We start from the raw sequence: 17,121 nt of genomic DNA on the forward strand, positions 1-17,121 counted from the left end.
TCCACATGAAGGTACACTAATGCAAACCAAGGTTATGCACAATATTACACATGACTGACAGCAACCAGAAATGTGGTCACACTGCATGTCATTAGCATGATTTAAATATGCAGTTATTACAGAGGCCCTTCAGCCGTGCACATGGTCTTGTGGCTCTCTCCTTGAGTCTTCTAAGTTTGTTGACTTTCGAGGCCAGGATGGTGTTTTCCATCTACCTGGAGCACAGCAAGAGGAAAACTCTTTACCACTGTGAAGCTGACAAGGACCAGCTTCATGATGTCTCTTCCAGTCCCATCCAGTGCCTCGTCGGGTGAAAGCGACTTTCACATCACGCTTCTTAGGATCACATATATTGCATCCAAGGCAATTTTTGGGGTAGCAGAGTATTAATGGATATCAGAAGTGGGCAGTAACCAGCAAAGTCAATGAAGTCTTACATCTCTGTGCCTATGGTTTCTGTATTAAAACAGGTTTTCTGGAGGGCTGAGCTGGTTCGGAGCATAAGGGAAGCCAGGCTGAAGATGTCCATCTTCTGCCAGCTCTATGCTTCTCTGTAGTCATGTTTGCATCTCGTTTTGCAGCCAAAAAGGGATGTTTTCTCATTTTTAAGGCTGGTTCTTTGCACAAGTGAAAAATAACATTCTGCACCAATGAAGATCCTCAGTGCAGCCTGTGCATTGTTCACACACTCCAGCAGAGTAATGGGCCATCCCCAACTGGGCAAGCAGCTGCTGTCAGCCAGCTGGGCTTTACCCGTCTGCAGAGGACCTACCTGCCTGTTTAGCTGATGGAGCAGGTAGTTATGTGCTGATTTAGAGAGGTCATACCATGTTAATGGAAGGAGGGTTTTCCAGGTCCCTCAGTCTTTTCTTTCTACTTGCTCTGTACTGGTCCTAGGTAGCTTGGATCCAAGGTACACAGAAGCAGCAGCTTTCCTATTTCTCAGAGAGTTCTATAGTAATTCACTGAACTTGAATGGAAAGAGTTATCACTTCAAGGGCTTGTTCTCGACTTCCTCGGCTCATGGCCCAAGCTGCCATCTTCCCACTTGCCATCCGGGGAGGATCTGGCTTCTCTTCTTTTGTGTTTTGGTGGGTTTCCTCCCTGTGTCTAGGGGACCTTTGCTCAAGGCTGACAGCAGCTGCAGAAAACAAGTGTAGATTGTTACTTCCTTTACCTGGGATATAATTTTTTACCTGCCTCTTGCTACCAAAGAAGGGTAATGGATGATAGTCATTTCCAGAGATGGCATATCCTGGAGGAGAGAGATTTCTAAGTTGCATTGCTTAGAGTAGATGAAACCCTTCCTATCCTAAGTGAAGGGATAGATCCCAATTAAACCTGACTGTTGTGCATTAAAAAAATCCAGGATATAAGGAGGCTTTATGAAGTGCATGATCACCCTGCCATTTCTAAAAGTTGAATGTCTAGCAGTGCTCCAGGCTCCCTTACCAGCCAACGGAGAAATGGCTGAACCACTCTTTAAAGGTTCTCAACTGAGACAACTGTTTCATAAGGAGATGAATTGCTCTTTAGAAGTCTTTTTCTCTCCCCTTGGAGTAGAGAGCATTTTGAGTGCGAGCTTCAACTAGTCTCAAAAGTTCGTTGTTCCCTTGAATTCAGAGGCTCTAGGGGCTATTTGAATGTGGCTTTTGCTATCCATATTGAGCAGATGCTCAGAGCCATGGCAGCTCAGGTTTTGGTGCTGATCCCACACCTTCCATGAAAGGCTCAGGCTGTCATCTGCTTGCCATGATGGGCATTTTGCAGCTTCTCTGTCCTTGAAGAGTAGGAAAATTACTGCTGGGTGTGTTGTAGTGAACAGGCAGTTCTGGGTTTCCTGCAAGAGAGATAGTTTTCGGGTGGCCGCTGGTATGGGTTTCTGCTGTTCTGGAACCTGTGTGCTTAGCTTGCTTCTGATACCTCAGAGTGGGGAAAAAGAAAGGAAAGAGAGAAATGCTGCTGAAGTTAATGGAGATGTAATATAAAACCAGTGTAAATCAGGGGAGAACGAGAGCAGTTCTGTGGTAGATAGCAGAAAAGAGATAAATGCTTATAAAGCTGCTTGAGTTCAGTAGGACGTTTATTCCAGACCACATATCTGAGCTTGGATCACTAACTGAACCTAGAATATGACTTTAGTTTTGCTAAGATTTCCTGTGGCATCTTGTGTATTGCAAAGCATGTTCATACATGTTTGGGTATTTTGGCTTTTCCTGTAGCGTATGTGCAATATAATTAGATAAACAGTCAAATTATAACAGACTGCTATTCTTTCATTGAAAGAAAAGTCACAAAGACACTGAAAATGGTGAGCACAGAAACAGAATTACAGGTCCAGTTGGCTTTGGCTCTTTGTGGAGGAGGACAGAGAGGAGCTCTGGACTACACATTATGGCTCAGGGGCACGCTGAATAGCATCACCAGGGTGCCTTAGTAGAGCTGTATCTGACCATATTCATGCTTGCAGTAGCAAGGGGTGCTTGAGGACAGGAGCCAGCTGAGGCTTGAGCTGAAACCTGACATTATTCCCAGTCTTGAATAACTGTTCTCTGTTTTGTGCCTTATGCACTAAAGATGCCTTGGTGCCATCAGTTTGCCACGTCCTGTAGTGATCCAGACAGCCAATGCTGCAGGACTGTCAGCATGTGGAGGACTACATCCCCTGATAACAAAATATCTGAGCAGTTGGTGCCATGAGTCTTTCTGATTGAGGAAAAAAGGACTTTATTGTTGCAGGGATGGTTTCAGTAACAGAGCAGGCGGGAGCAGCATCCAAGCTGCTCTGTACATAAAGACCTTACTCTCAGAATGGTTTGGAAGCCAGACAGAATGGAATATTTCTCCTATTTTCTTTACAGCTGAAAAAACATGAAAAATCACAGGAGTGCATTTATTGCCATATTTCGGTTCCAAAGTTTGCCTTATTTAAAAAAAGAAGAAGAAAAAATAAAACTGATTTTGCCCACCCCCCTCACTTTTCCCCCCCTTTTCCTTCCCTCCCATTTCCTGGACCAGGCTGAGGTTTTTAACAGAAAAGCTCTCAGTCCTGCACAGAGGCTGGGAACATGCAGAGGGACAATAAAGTGTTTGTTTGTGGAGATCATGCAGGAACGGTCTGTAGTTTTACACAGGAGAGGAGAAACCACCATTCGACTCCAAAGCCTCCAAGGGCATGGGACATGGTGTCTAAACGTCCCTGCTGGTGATGGTGTCTCCTCAGACCTCATCAAACCCTTGGTCTCCAGTGCTGGAGCCTGCAAATCATAGTGCTGAAATAAGGCCGGGTGGAGATGACCATGTGCCTTAGAGAAACTAAGGTCTGTTTCCTGATGGGGAACAAACTGGGGATGGAAAACCAGTTGAAGAGAGGGAATCCAAGGCTAAATGAGTAGTGCTGGTTTTAACTGTTGTTCAGGAGCCTCTTTACATCCCCAATTTTAAAGGAAATATTGTCTTTGGAAATACTTTATGCCCAGGCATATCTTCTAGGCAATGAGTGGCATTTTCCTAGCTGCCAGAAACAGTATGTAAGTGTATTAAAGGTCTTCCAAAATTGAGAAACAAGGAAGCTCAGAATGACCCATCCGCCCCTTCCAAAAGGGAAAAAAACAAAAGACAACAGCAGGATTAAGGGTGATGAGAATAAATTTAATTGCAACAAGGGTAATTAACATGGTCTGGAACAAGCAAAGGCCACAGGAGAAACTGCAGATGGGGCTCAATTAAAATAGACTAGGACAGAAAATGCTTTCCAGCAAGCAAACAAGTTAGACTGTGCTGCAAATGGGCCATCTGGCTATTTTCCACTGTATAGCCTTACTGTGTAGGCACTTTGTCGGACTTCCACTGTAGTGACTTTTCGCTTTCTTGCTCACTCCAGGTTCTTCAGCCCTTTCAAAACGTGGGGACAGGGTTGGAAGAGGAAGGGATTAAACCTGTCTGTACATATGTACACACTTCCCTCCACACACACTTGGATTCTCAAATAAACATATTTATATGCAGCCAACTTAGGGCAGCCTGCACACAACCAGATACAGAAGCACAGCCTTTAAGCATAAAATAAAGAGGCAATAAGCTCCAGTGAAAGGGACAGTTGTTCTCTGGGGTGGAGAGCTCCGGAACTTACTAGCATTTCCCAACTCTGTCTTTTTTGGAAAGGCAAGAGCTTTTCCCTGAATTCTCCCTATCCCGAGCTGAATTGGAGAGGGTTTTGTTTCTGTCTTGGTCACTGGTTAGAGAAGGTAGGATGGCTGGGATTTCTGTGGTAGCTTGGTTGGATTCTTCTCCCTCCAGACTGTTTGGTACCCTGCACAGGGACAATTATTCTGATGCAGAGGCATAGCTGTGACCTTGTGTAACTTGTCCTATCTCCTGCTCTCTTCTCGCTACAAAAGCTGCCTGCTTCAGCTGTTCTCTCAGCAAGAGCAAAACTCCATTTGCTGCAGGGCTGGAAGGTGTTTCTGTAGCGTGGACCTTGCCGAAAACATAGAATAGTTAGGGTTGGAAAGGACTTTAAGATCATCTAGTTCCAACCCCCGTGCCATGGGCAGGGACACCTCACCCGAGGCCATGTCGCCCACGGCTCTGTCCAACCTGGCCTTGAACACTGCCAGGGATGGAGCATTCATCTCTTCTTTGATGGTTGCTGCTTGTGTGTAGGGCTCAGTGCTGCAAGAAATAGTCCCTCCCTACTGAGAGGATTGTCCCTACCTTAGACAATGCTCCCCAGGAAGACCTGCACCAAAGTGTCTGCAGAACTTCTCTTCCAGGTGACTTTTTCTTCTAGAAGATAAGGACTCTGCAGGTGAATTGAAGTTTGTCAGCAGTGATCTGGTAGCTCCTGTGGGTTTGGTAGTTCACCTTTTTCTAGTAGGCAGGATACTTCAGTGTTTTCCCCCCAAAAAAAGTAGTCAAATGAAGAGGCCTGTGTTATTTATGACATGGAGATACAGTCAACGTCTCTACCAACATGTTGCTCATGTCCACCTCTCTCCTTAGTCATCCAGGTACAGTTGAGGGCCAATCAGTAAGATGCTGAACAAGGGATGTTCCTGACGCTACTTAGCCTGCTCCAGGCTTTACTCTTCTTTTACTTAGTTGTACAGCTCAGGCACTTCCTTATCCCCAAAAGCTTTTCCTATGTACCAGATCCCATCTCCGAAAGCCCACACTGCTCCAGGTTGGTTCTCCCATACACTGAACTGTACCTTCATGCTCATTGGGCACAGCTCATTTAACCTCTGTAGAGACAACATCTACATTTGAGCTAATCACCCTCCTTTTCTCTGATAGGGGAGAGGGATTGTTAGTTTTGAGGTATGCACTATATAATCCATTCTAGATGTTGCTTTAGAATGAGAGGAGCAACCTCCCCAGTCCCTTGGCTAGACAGAGCAGGTCTCCATCATCTGCACTATCCATGTCTGCTCAGGCAGACCTCTGTCTTGACTTACTTCCAGAACTGATTCTTCAAGCAGCTGTTTGCTCATTACCATGTGCTTGGACATCCCACTAGAGACAACACGGTGTAGAAGTATTGCAGCATGGAACCACTGCTGTAACAACAGGACTTTAATCAAAGGCATTCCCAGCATAGTGAATCCCGACCAGAGCTGAGTGCAGACTCAGGGTTAGATCTCTTTGGCATGCTTTAAGGGAATGAAAAATGGAGATCAACATTGCAAACAGCACCCTGAGGAGTAGGTTGGGTTTCTTACTGGCAGGGAGTCAACACTTTCGCAGAATACACCCAAAACATTGTTACTGTGATTTGCTTAACTGCTGCTCACAAGGAAGATCCATTGCCTCTGGGCTTTTGTGGGATAATAGGAGCTTGGAGTGTTTTTCTCCACAGCTAAACGAAACTGCAAAGATGCTGCTGGTCACAGCTGTTACCATATGAGGCTATTTTTCCTCATGGAAGATCAGCATAAAGTTCGAATATGACTAGGAGTACATGAGATTGTGTTAGCTTTTGGGACAAAGTCAGATTTCCTCTATTTAGAGCATTTTGTTCTGTGATGTCTAACTGATGGGCAGATGAACCTGCTTTCCTCCTACCCACTGCCAGTGTACACAGAAATAACAACTGTGTGGGACTCTGAACAATACCAGTTTAGGCACAGACCCTAAAGATCTTTTCAGTCAGCCAGCTTCCATTATATTTAAACAACTCTGTTTCCATGCTCTAGGATGTTTCTGTTCTTTAGTAGGTAATCTGGATCTAAAGCTGCCTGCCACTCTTAGCTGAGTGTATCTCACGGCACACAGGGCTGTTCGGCTTGCTCGGATTCTGGCAAAATGCAGAGCTGTCTGAAAGCTGCTTGATCTAAGGAGCCTGGAGAAGTAAGATCTATTTAGTGTTCAGGTATCATGACTAAAGACTTAGTTACTAATGGCTAGAAGAGTGTCCTCTACTTGAATCCCCTCCAAGCACCTTCTGCCCTGCAGGGTCTCCCCGTGCTCCCAGGACTTGTGTGATCATTGCTTTCCTATTTCTCCTTTTATCCAGAGGATGAAAATGGAGAATATCCACTGGAATGGATCCATTGGGATGGTACAAGTAGAGATAATCTGAGCCCACCCCACAGCCTCATTCCAGAGACAGTCCTCAGTCACACAGTGAAAGCAGTGACCTGCTCGAGGAGGCTCTGAATGCACAGTCCCAGTTATTTGTTCTTGTAGGAAGCGTTCCTCTAACTAAACAAGAATATGCTTCAGAGAGCGGACTTCACTTTCACTCCAAAACTTAAAGATATGACAAAACACAGAAGATGTGTCTGCCTCAAGTTTTCTGCAGTGCCTCATGTGTTAGCAGTGACTGGTCTGTAACCTGGAGATTCTCCCCAAAACACAGGTTGAGCCCTTTTCCTTCTCTTCTACTGGCAGCTTACCCCCAAATCCCTTTCTCCCTGCCTGACTCAGAGCAAAGAGATGCATTGCCTGTGTGCACTTCAGGCATGGCTGGCTGAGATTGAGCAGGGAAAGGATTTAATTTTACAGGATGCCTTTTTGCCTTAGATCCTTCAAGACAGGTAAAAAATGTGTGTGATATTCATAAACGTGATTCTTTGTACTGCCTAGAGCCAGACAAGATGAATAACACAAGAGCAGAGATTGAAATGTTGATATGTTCGTGGTCATGAATTTTAATGTCAGAAGGGACAATTCTGGGCTGATCTGTGAATGTATCTTTAAACTTCACCAGCTACCTCTGTACTAAGCCCATCAACTTGCATTTGCCTAAGTGTTACCTTCCAAAGAAGCCTTCAAGTCTGAATTTGAAGCTACTGAGGGATAGAAACTCCATTGCTTCCCTTAGTATGAGTTCCAATGATCCATCACCCCTGTGCAAAATGTGGGCTTTGTTTCCCATGCGAGTTTACTTGACATGTGGCTCCCAGCTATTAGTTCTGTTGATGACTTTCTGTTAGATTAAAGGCCCCTTTAGCACCAGCAGCTTCTGCTTGAAACAATATTTGTGCACTGTTAGCAACTTCTCAGGCTTTCTTTCTTTATTGTTACAATAATCACATTCAGACTTCGTAGTCTCCCCTCATAAAGCATTTCCTCAGATCCTTGCTAGTGGATATATTCTGCACCACCTTTTTCTGATATCCTCATGCCAACCAGGAGGAGTGTAAAGTATTCCCATTGCTTACCACCGAAGCACAGAGGTATTCCTGGGGGTTTTTATGTCGGATAATAGCAGTAGCTCTTCTGAGTGACTGTCTTCTAGGACATGAGATCCCATTGTCAGGCATGTTCTGTGTCCCTTGCATGATTTTATACCTGATTCTCATAAAATACAGTCTAATTGGAAACACACTGGGTCTAATACTGACCCCTGTAGACACTCGACAGAAGTATCTCCTTCAATGTTGGTGTCCCTCAGATGGCTTCTTCTAGAGACCTGCCCGCTAGGCTTCTGCTGAGCCATTTTAATGTATATACTACTGACATTGTATATCTTCATATCATGGAACCCTGTGAAAGTCAAACCTTACCAAATCTGATTACATGATGTTACAGACATGCAGGCAGCTTTATCAAACTTAGAATCATGCCAACTAATAAAATCAAGTTTGGAAGCACCTGTTTTATATACAAGTGCCTCAGCTAAGATTAATATTACACCTCTTCCTTGGTGCTTAAGAATTGAAGCCTGTATCTGATTTTTCCATTATTTTGCCTGGAATTTATGTCAATCAAACTAGCGTTGTATTTGAGGCTCAGCATTGTATATCTTGGCTGATTATTGGCACAGTGTTTCAGTATTTGGGACCTGCCCCAGTGATCCAGCACAGATTATAAATGAATATCAGTGGGCCAGCAATTTACTCATCCAGCTCTTTAAGGACTCTTGGGTATGGCTGTTTAGCCAAGAAGATTTCAGACTGTTTATCCATAGCAGATGGTGTTTCCAATTCTCCTTGCCTACTGTTGAGCAGAAGGCGCTTCATTGCCCCCCACAGCCCATCCTATGGGGCATGTCACCCTGCCTTCATCCATCTATTCACTGCCAAACACTTCGACCTCTTCTACACCATGGCAGTTGAGTTAGTACTGGCCATCAGTAGAGGGAAATGAAGTCAACTGTCATGCTGCAGAAGAGGTTCATAATACATTGCTTATGCAGATATCATTCCTAACCAGAGAAACACCCAAACATATGTACAACTCCATGGTTTCTCCCCAATGTTGGTGCTTACATGACACTTTATTCCCATACACAGCAGAAATTGAGATATGTCCATTTAATCTTGTCCAGCCCTACAGCTGCACACTCAAGCAGCTTCTTTGCTGATGTGTTCCAGCCCTGTTCTCTCCTATTTTCTGCCGGTGTAACTGTCTCTATTAACTAAAGATTTCACAAAGATAAGATTGTGTGATGTGTCAGGTCGAAATGAATGAGCACAGGGAGGTCAATTCTTTCATAAGTGAAAAGGTTAATGCCGGGCTGTACAGGATGAGGTTTATTTTTGGCCTTTTCTTGTGCCAGTGAGGACACTTAATGTCTTTCTGCAAGGTCAATAGGCGTATACTCAGAATGTTCACTGTCAGCTGGGATATTTCTAGATCATAGGAGTTAAACAGCCAGTATTTGGACAGGTGACCTCAGAGGAAACACCAGTGATTCAGTAGGTGCGGTCCTTCCTTCTGAGTCAGGGCTGAGATGTGATGCCAGATAATGCAGTGTTGCTGGAGGACATGGTTTTTATTTGAAATACTAAAACCAATTTGAGTGTTTGTGGCCATTTAATATCTCACAATATTACACTGGATGATAATCCAGTTAGGATTAATTTAGTTGGCCTCCCTATATTGCTTCTGCCATCCAGTGTTAGCGGGATGCTCCTTTCCTTTCAGGAAGAGCAGGTTGCTCTGGCTAATTGAGGAAACCCAGGAGGATATTTTTAGGGTGGATTTAAGATGCCCAGAATTGTATCTTGTGGATTTCTTGTATCGGTTCAGGGTCCATTTGCAGTTAAGTCTATGTATGCTGTCAGCGCAAGAGTATTGGACAAAAGCATTGTGACCTTTGCCTTTTCCACCATATAGAGGGCAGATTTCCCTTCAGAGCATTTTAAGGTATGCAAAACGCATCCAACCATCTGGCCTAAAATCCAGTGCTGACTTAGATGCGGATGCTGGTGAGGGGCAGCTCCTCCTCCGAGACAGACATAGTGGATGTGATGGTCCCTCTTGAGTAAATGCATAGTAAGTGTGAAGATCTGTCACAAAATTGTCTTTCTGCTTCACAGGTAAGATCAAATCACAAGAGAGAGAATGGCAGAGCAATATAGTAAGTGATCTATAATAACACTTCAGTCTGTCGTACATAGCAGAGCATCTTATTTGTCTCACAGACTCATTTCCTGAAGCAAGAGGCACTTCAAGACAGCATCCTTCCCCAAGGACCAGCTTTCACTGCCAGTCACATGTAGGAGGCTTAAGGGGTGACTGAAAGCATCTCGCTGCCCCACAGCAGCATCCGCAGCTCTCTGCTCCCTGTGAGCATACAGCTGTCATAAATCCTTTCTCCCTGTGTTGTTTCTTGCAGGTAAACTATGACCACTTTACTATTAGTGTTTGTGTGTTTGCAAGTCATCACCGCAGCCACCTCTGTGGAGCTCTCAGGTACGTGCCCTGGGGTGTGGAAAAGCGGGACTGAGCAATGTGCTGCTCCTCTGTTGGGGCGGCCACTGTGCCATAACCTGTCACTGCTCTTGTGCTCCGGAGCCAGAGACAGAGCTCCAGGAAAAGGCAGATTTATGGGGAAGCTAAGCGAATTCAGCATTTTGCTTTCTAAACCCTATCAATCAGGTGTGATCTTGTAGCGTGGACTGCAGTAGAGCCCTTCATTCCCCTCATTCCCACATCCAGCACTGGTCCAAATCCCAAAAGCAACCATGGCACAAGGTTGCTTATAACTTCCCTTTCTGAAAGTTATTTTCAGCAGACTGGACCAAGGAGGGTATGTCTGAGTATGGAGATACAGGTTTGCAAAGCAAATACAGGCATTGGGGCATATGGAAGCAATGGGTATTTGGGATTAAATGCATTATTGATGTAAGCATTATTTTGTTTGGGAATCGGCAGACAGTAGTGATGGCCTGGAAGTCAAGATACCTGAGCAGTCTCCCCTGCGTGTTATCCTGGGAAGCTCCCTGAACATCCCCTGTTACTTCAACATCCCAGAGGAACAGGACACCAGTGCTCTGCTAACCCCAAGGATCAAATGGAGCAAGCTCTCCAATGGAACCGAAGTTGTCTTGCTAGTGGCCACCGGTGGGAAAACCCGGCTCAACACCGAGTACAGGGAGGTGATCTCTTTGCCCAACTATCCCGCCATCCCCACCGATGCCACTTTGGAAATCAAGGCACTGAGATCCAACCATACTGGGATTTATCGCTGTGAAGTGATGTACGGGATTGAGGACAGACAAGACACAATAGAGGTCCTAGTGAAAGGTGAGATCCTGCCCCTGCTCTTTCCTCTCAAAATGTTGCTGCCTGACCTGGGCAGAAAGGGGGAAAAAGTATGTGGGCAGAGGAGGTATCACTCTCCTCATAGACATAAACCCTTACAGTCAGGTCACAGGTAAGGCAATGAGTTGCTCACAGAAGCTATGGGTCAGGCATTTATTTTAGCGGGCTGGGACCAGACTAAACAAACCAGTAAAGTGACTCATGGCAGAATAGATGGCAATAAAATGACTCTTCTGGCAGAAGGTAGATTACAGAGACAGCAAGACAACATCCTTGGCAGGAGATGGTACTGGACACACTGGGCTATTGCTCAGAGGGGAGAAGCTGGGCTGTTATAAGACCTTTTATTTCTTCCCAACATTTTAGGAGATGGGATGCCCTCAGCTGGAGAATTGGTCTGTTCTAGGAAACCTTTTCACGTCATCTTGCAAAGCCCATCCTAGTAATGGGTGGATAAAATAACAAGCTTCCTACAAACCTTATCTTGATCAGGGCTTTTGCTTTCAGTGTAGGATGGAGAGACAGCTCCCACTACAACAGTTAACTGGCAGGTCTCTGCTGCTCACGTGCAGTGGAGTTCATGTCTGACAGCAGAGGCTGGGAGCTCCCCATTGCCTCCCGGTGAATTTTCCACTTGACCTAAAGCCTGCTCGTGCCAGACCAGAGCATACCAATAGCCATCCTTTCTAAAAGATCCCTTCCATCATTAGATATGTTTGCAGCAGGTCTGGAGACTTTCAGTGTACCTGCCTCTTGTTGTTGGGTGTTTGTACAGTGGTTGACGCTCCACATCCTTGGTCCTGAGCAGGACCTTGGGAGGTGGCAGCTTTCAAACCTGCACAACAGCACAGTCCCTGCTCTGTCCCACTGGCTGATTTCTGAACCCTGCATTTAAAATGCTGCACAGAGCTGTATTAGGAAAGCATTGAGTCCTGATGGTGATACTAGCAACGTGTTCTGGGCAATGGGTTTGCTCCCAGTGTTCTCGCTACTATTCCGGTACTGGCTTTTAATGCACTATGACTTTGTTACAGCTCTATGCGAAAGTAGTCTCTGTCCTAGTTCACCAGTGTGCTCCACAAGGTCCTGTAAAAGGAGCCCATCAAGTCACCCTTGGCTCGAGATGCTCAAATACAATCAGCGTAAATAGTTCATTGCTCCTAGTTAACATGTTATGGATTTGGATGGGTACTACTTCTCTGGAAGAAAAGGGACTGGTTGCTTTCTAGCAGATGTCTGAGTGATGGCCATTGTGTTTTCCAGGCGTTGTATTCCACTACAGAGCAATCTCCACAAGGTACACCTTGAACTTTGAGAAAGCAAAGCAGGCCTGTATCCAGAACAGCGCTGTCATTGCTACTCCCGAGCAGCTGCAAGCTGCCTACGAGGATGGGTACGAGCAGTGTGATGCTGGCTGGCTGGCTGATCAGACTGTCAGGTAATGAACAGAAAGGGGAAAGCCACAGCAGGGTCATAGGGAAGGGCTTCTGTAATGAAGACACCGACTCAAAATGGTTGAGAAACTTGCCAGATAGCAGCTGTTGTAGCTGCTGGCGTGCAGAGGGAGGTGGCAGATTGTACATCATTCTCTGCCAGGGGGAATCTGTAGCAGGAAAGCAGAGCAACCACTGTCTTCCTCAGCCGGTGGTGACAGCTGAGTGGGCAATGGCTTAATCCTGATCCTTCATCTTCCCTGAACAAAATGATGCTATGCCAAAATGCACAAGCGTGGCTCCACTGTAGAAGTGCGCATCCCGCACTGGATCCTTGGCCTGATGTCTTTGGCCAGTGGTCCTGCTGTGCTCAGGACCATCATGGGGAGGGCAGGACAGCAGATCATCCCTCCCCTTCCCCATAACCATGACACTGTGCAATGCTTCACAGCTCCATCCTAGCCTCACTGCGGCACTCAGAGTTCTGCCTCCCTCACTCCTTACACTCTCTTTCCCCAGGTACCCCATCCACTGGCCCCGGGAGCGCTGCTACGGTGACAAGGATGAATTTCCAGGAGTGAGGACCTACGGTGTCCGTGAGCCAGATGAAACCTATGATGTTTACTGCTATGCAGAGCAAATGCAAGGTGATTTGGGGCTTTTATTGTTACTAGATGCAGAAGCAGCCAAAGGCTCTGATCGTGCTTAGACTGGACAACAGTAAATATAAAAGCAAAGGACCTAGAGGCAAGACAGGGTAAAGATGGAAAAGCACATACCCCAGCAAGGCCAGATGTTCTCTACAGTCTCTTTGTTAGACCTTGGACAATTTTAATGTCAAATGACTAATGCATTACAGAGGGTGGAGTCTGTCTAACCTCCACCAGTATCCATGTGCATCTCTGGTCATCCGTTTGAGGGTGTGACATGAAGATGTCCATCACCCACTCTTGTGTCAGGGATCCATTAGAATATTCAGCATATCAGAACTGAAATTGTCCTGTATCTTCCTCTTGTCCTGTGGCTCCAGCTGGTTTGGGATGTCTGTGTTCAGTCTGTAAGAATCCTTTTCTTTTGGATAGTCACCAACACAGTTGTTGCAGTTCAGCTGTTATACACAGGACTTTTCATCTTATCCACACTCTCGGGAGTAGGAAGGGGAAAGAAAAGGAATTGGGATTAAATTGTACAGCTCACTCCTGTGCTACCGGGTGCTGTGATTGCAGGTAAAGTCTTCTACGCCACCGACCCCGAGAAGTTCACCTTCCAAGAAGCTTTTGACAAGTGCCGCAGTTTGGGAGCCCGTTTGGCCACCACGGGGGAGCTGTACCTGGCCTGGAAGGACGGCATGGATGTGTGCAGTGCTGGCTGGCTGGCCGATCGCAGTGTCCGCTACCCCATCTCCAGAGCACGGCCCAACTGCGGAGGGAACCTGGTGGGAGTGCGCACGGTGTACCTGTACGTCAACCAAACCGGGTACCCTCACCCCGACTCTCGCTACGATGCCATCTGCTATAGTGGTGAGTGCATCGGGGCCATGGGATAAGCAGTGTGCAGCGCATCAGCAAGCAGGGGCTCCCTGGCCAGAGCTAACCTCTTGCTGCTTTAATTTGGTTTTAAGAGGGGGTGAAAGCAGGTTTGGCAAAGGACTTAGTCCCCTGTTCGTGTTCAGGCAGGAAGCAGATCTAGAAAGGATGCCTGACCTCTACAAGAGGTGGTGGTGTAACCCACCCCTCTTCTCTCCAGTTGTCTTTCTCCCATGCCTCAGACCTGTTGAGGGTTATCCAAGTTCCCCTTTCTCCCTCCTCCCTCCGGCCACCTTAAATTCCTTGCAGCAGGCACTAGAGGTCAGTGCAGACTTGGATATGGGCAAGGTGTTCCTGGGAAGAACTGGAAGGAGAGCACGGAAAGTTCTCTCTAATTTACCAGCTATGGAGCATGTGTTGGCACATTGCCTCCAAATCATGAACATGCCCTTCGTGCTGAGGTATAGTAGAAAGCAATAATAGAAGCAAGGAAACCATTTCTTCTACCAGATCGTCACAATTCCCCTGCTGCTCTCAGAGCCAGCAAACACCCAGCTTCCTCTCAGAGGCTAAATTGACGATGTCCTCTCTGATTGCTGCTTTGTCTCCTGGTGCAGGGGATGACGTTGAGACTCTGGTGCCAGGGCAGTTCATCGACGAGACTGGAAGCGAGCTGGGCAGTGCTTTCACTGTGCAGACCGTCACCCGGACAGAGGTGGAGCTGTCACTGCCTCGCAATGCCACGGAGGAGGAGGCCCGCGGCAGCATTGCCACGCTGGAGCCTATGGACATCACCCCTACTGCCACCGAGCTCTACGAGGGCTTCACTGTCCTGCCCGATCTCTTTGCCACCAGTGTCACAGTAGAGACAGCTGCCCCAGAGGAGGAGAACGTGACCAGGGGGGATGTGACAGGGGTATGGGCTGTACCTGAACAGGTCACCACCGTCACCTTAGGCACTGCCATCACCACCGAAATGGCAGAGGTGAGCACGGTGGAAGAGGTCGTGGAGGTGACTGCCACACCAGGACTAGAGTCTGCTTCAGCACTGACAGTGGAAGATCAGCTTGTGCAAGTGACAGCAGCCCCTGGTGTCGGTCTCATCCCCAAGCAGCCTATCTCCCCTACGGGTAAGTCGTCAGAACTCTGAGGAGCCTGAAGGTCAGTTTCCCCTAGGGGTAACCATTCAGCTGAAAACAGCCTGAGCTTCTGCCATCACAAGGTCCCAGGGGATGTGCAGGCCTGTTTGGGGTCAGGGACAGGCTGAGCACCTCCACTGCAGTATGACAAGTAGGGGTGAGGAGGAGGATGTGAGCCACCCCATCATGGGCTGAAAAGGGCTCAGCTGGCTGATGCTTGGAGCCGCAGTGGTCACAGTCTGCTCTCACATGTGCATCTGCCCCCAAGGAAAGGGAATGCCAAGGTAGGAAGGTCCTAGAGGAGAGCTGAAAAGATTCCCAGGACATCACCCTTGATGGCAGTGGAGCTAAATGAATGAGGCACCTCCATTAGAGTGGGGTTGAGAGGCACTGGTCCCTGCACTGCTGTTGGGAAGATCCTTTCTGGTCACACATCTTGGTGTAGAGGGGGTCCCATATCTGTTGTCTCACCACAGCACCTCTTCCCCTAGGTGTGGTGTTTCACTACCGTGCTGGCACCAGCAGATACGCCTTCTCCTTCGTCCAAGCCCAGCAGGCCTGCCTGGAGAACAACGCAGTTATCGCCACTCCAGAACAGCTCCAGGCTGCCTATGAGGCTGGGTTTGACCAGTGCGATGCCGGCTGGCTGCGGGACCAGACAGTCAGGTAAAACCACACAGACATGGGGAAGACACCTCTCAAAATGACTACCCAGTCACGAAACTGAGGCTTTATTCTGGCTTGTCCTGCTGCTCTGCTTGTTGGCATCTAAAGCTTTGCTGACCTAAGGTTGTCTCCAGGCCATGATATCTAGTGGCCAATAGATGTGTTCTTCTCAACCTGTCCTACCCAATTCCTAACCTGTGTATGCATTCTGCAGTGGTGAGCTCCCCTGATATGTAGGAAAAGTAAAATTTGTGTTCATTGTCCCAAGCTGTAAGTGGGCTTGTTTCCAAGTCATGCTGGGGTCTCTGAGCACCTCTAACAGTGAACTGTTTGTGCACTGCTCCCAAGCACACTGAGGTTCTTCAGGGTACATAAGGCTGATGCTGGGTTACCTCTTCTTCTTTTGGTAGGTATCCCATTGTGAACCCCCGAAGTAACTGTGTAGGAGACAAAGAGAATTCTCCAGGCGTACGGTCGTACGGCATGCGCCCAGCCTCAGAGGCCTATGATGTGTACTGCTACATCGACAGGCTCAAGGGTATGTTCTCTCCTTTCCTCTGGGCACTGCTGTGGAGGAAAAACATGCTTCACACCTCCACATCTGTCTATGCATGGCTGGGATGCAGGGACTCACGCCTGTCTTCTCTCCCATCTCTCAGGAGAGGTGTTCTTTGCAACCCAGCCAGAGCAGTTCACCTTCCCAGAAGCTCAGCAGTACTGTGAGAGCCAAAACGCCACGCTAGCCTCTGTTGGCCAACTCCACGCCGCCTGGAAGCAGGGTCTGGACAGATGCTATGCTGGCTGGTTAGCCGATGGCAGCCTCCGCTATCCCATTGTGAGCCCCCGTCCTGCCTGCGGTGGGGATGCACCTGGAGTGAGAACCATCTACCAGCACTACAACCGGACGGGCTTCCCCGACCCACTGTCCCGGCATCACGCCTTCTGCTTCAGAGGTACCTTCTCACCCCTTGCAGGGTGTGTAGAGCTGTCTCCTTAGGGGAAGGGATTCCATGTTAGGAAGGGAAAGCCCTGCCAAGGGAGGTTGGGCACATCAGGGTGCTAGTTTGGGTGAAACACTTCATCAGCATCTTGAACTGTGCACTTTTGGGAACTCACTTCAATCCCTTTCTGTTCCAGCTCTGCCGCCTGCGGAGGAGGAAGGGGTCACCTCATTCTTTGAAGAAGATATGCTGGCAACCCAAGTGATCCCTGGAGTGGAGGGGGTACCCTCTGGGGAGGAGGTGACTGTGGAGACAGAGTTTGCCACTCAACCTGAGAATCAGACAGCCTGGGGGACCGAGGTCTTTGCAACCGATGTGTCACTGCTCTCAGGTGTGTCAGAGCTTCCCATCCCCTGGG

At 47.6% G+C, this 17,121-nt stretch overlaps 1 protein-coding gene across 2 annotated transcripts in view; it reads left to right on the forward strand.

The window, feature by feature from the left end:
* Positions 1-17,121, forward strand: part of ACAN (aggrecan) — a 49,438-nt gene that overhangs the window by 12,671 nt on the left and 19,646 nt on the right. For both annotated transcript variants that reach the window (XM_030498228.1, XM_030498229.1), the window contains 10 exons: positions 10,070-10,146; positions 10,609-10,980; positions 12,262-12,436; positions 12,951-13,078; positions 13,658-13,951; positions 14,575-15,087; positions 15,588-15,762; positions 16,173-16,300; positions 16,422-16,715; positions 16,900-17,094. In XM_030498228.1, coding sequence (XP_030354088.1) covers positions 10,077-10,146; positions 10,609-10,980; positions 12,262-12,436; positions 12,951-13,078; positions 13,658-13,951; positions 14,575-15,087; positions 15,588-15,762; positions 16,173-16,300; positions 16,422-16,715; positions 16,900-17,094 — 2,344 coding nt within the window. In that variant the 5' untranslated portion in view covers positions 10,070-10,076. The remainder of the gene's footprint in view (positions 1-10,069; positions 10,147-10,608; positions 10,981-12,261; positions 12,437-12,950; positions 13,079-13,657; positions 13,952-14,574; positions 15,088-15,587; positions 15,763-16,172; positions 16,301-16,421; positions 16,716-16,899; positions 17,095-17,121) is intronic.

The sequence above is a fragment of the Strigops habroptila genome, chromosome 9 (assembly GCF_004027225.2).
Source record: "Strigops habroptila isolate Jane chromosome 9, bStrHab1.2.pri, whole genome shotgun sequence".
NCBI classification, from domain to species: domain Eukaryota; kingdom Metazoa; phylum Chordata; class Aves; order Psittaciformes; family Psittacidae; genus Strigops; species Strigops habroptila.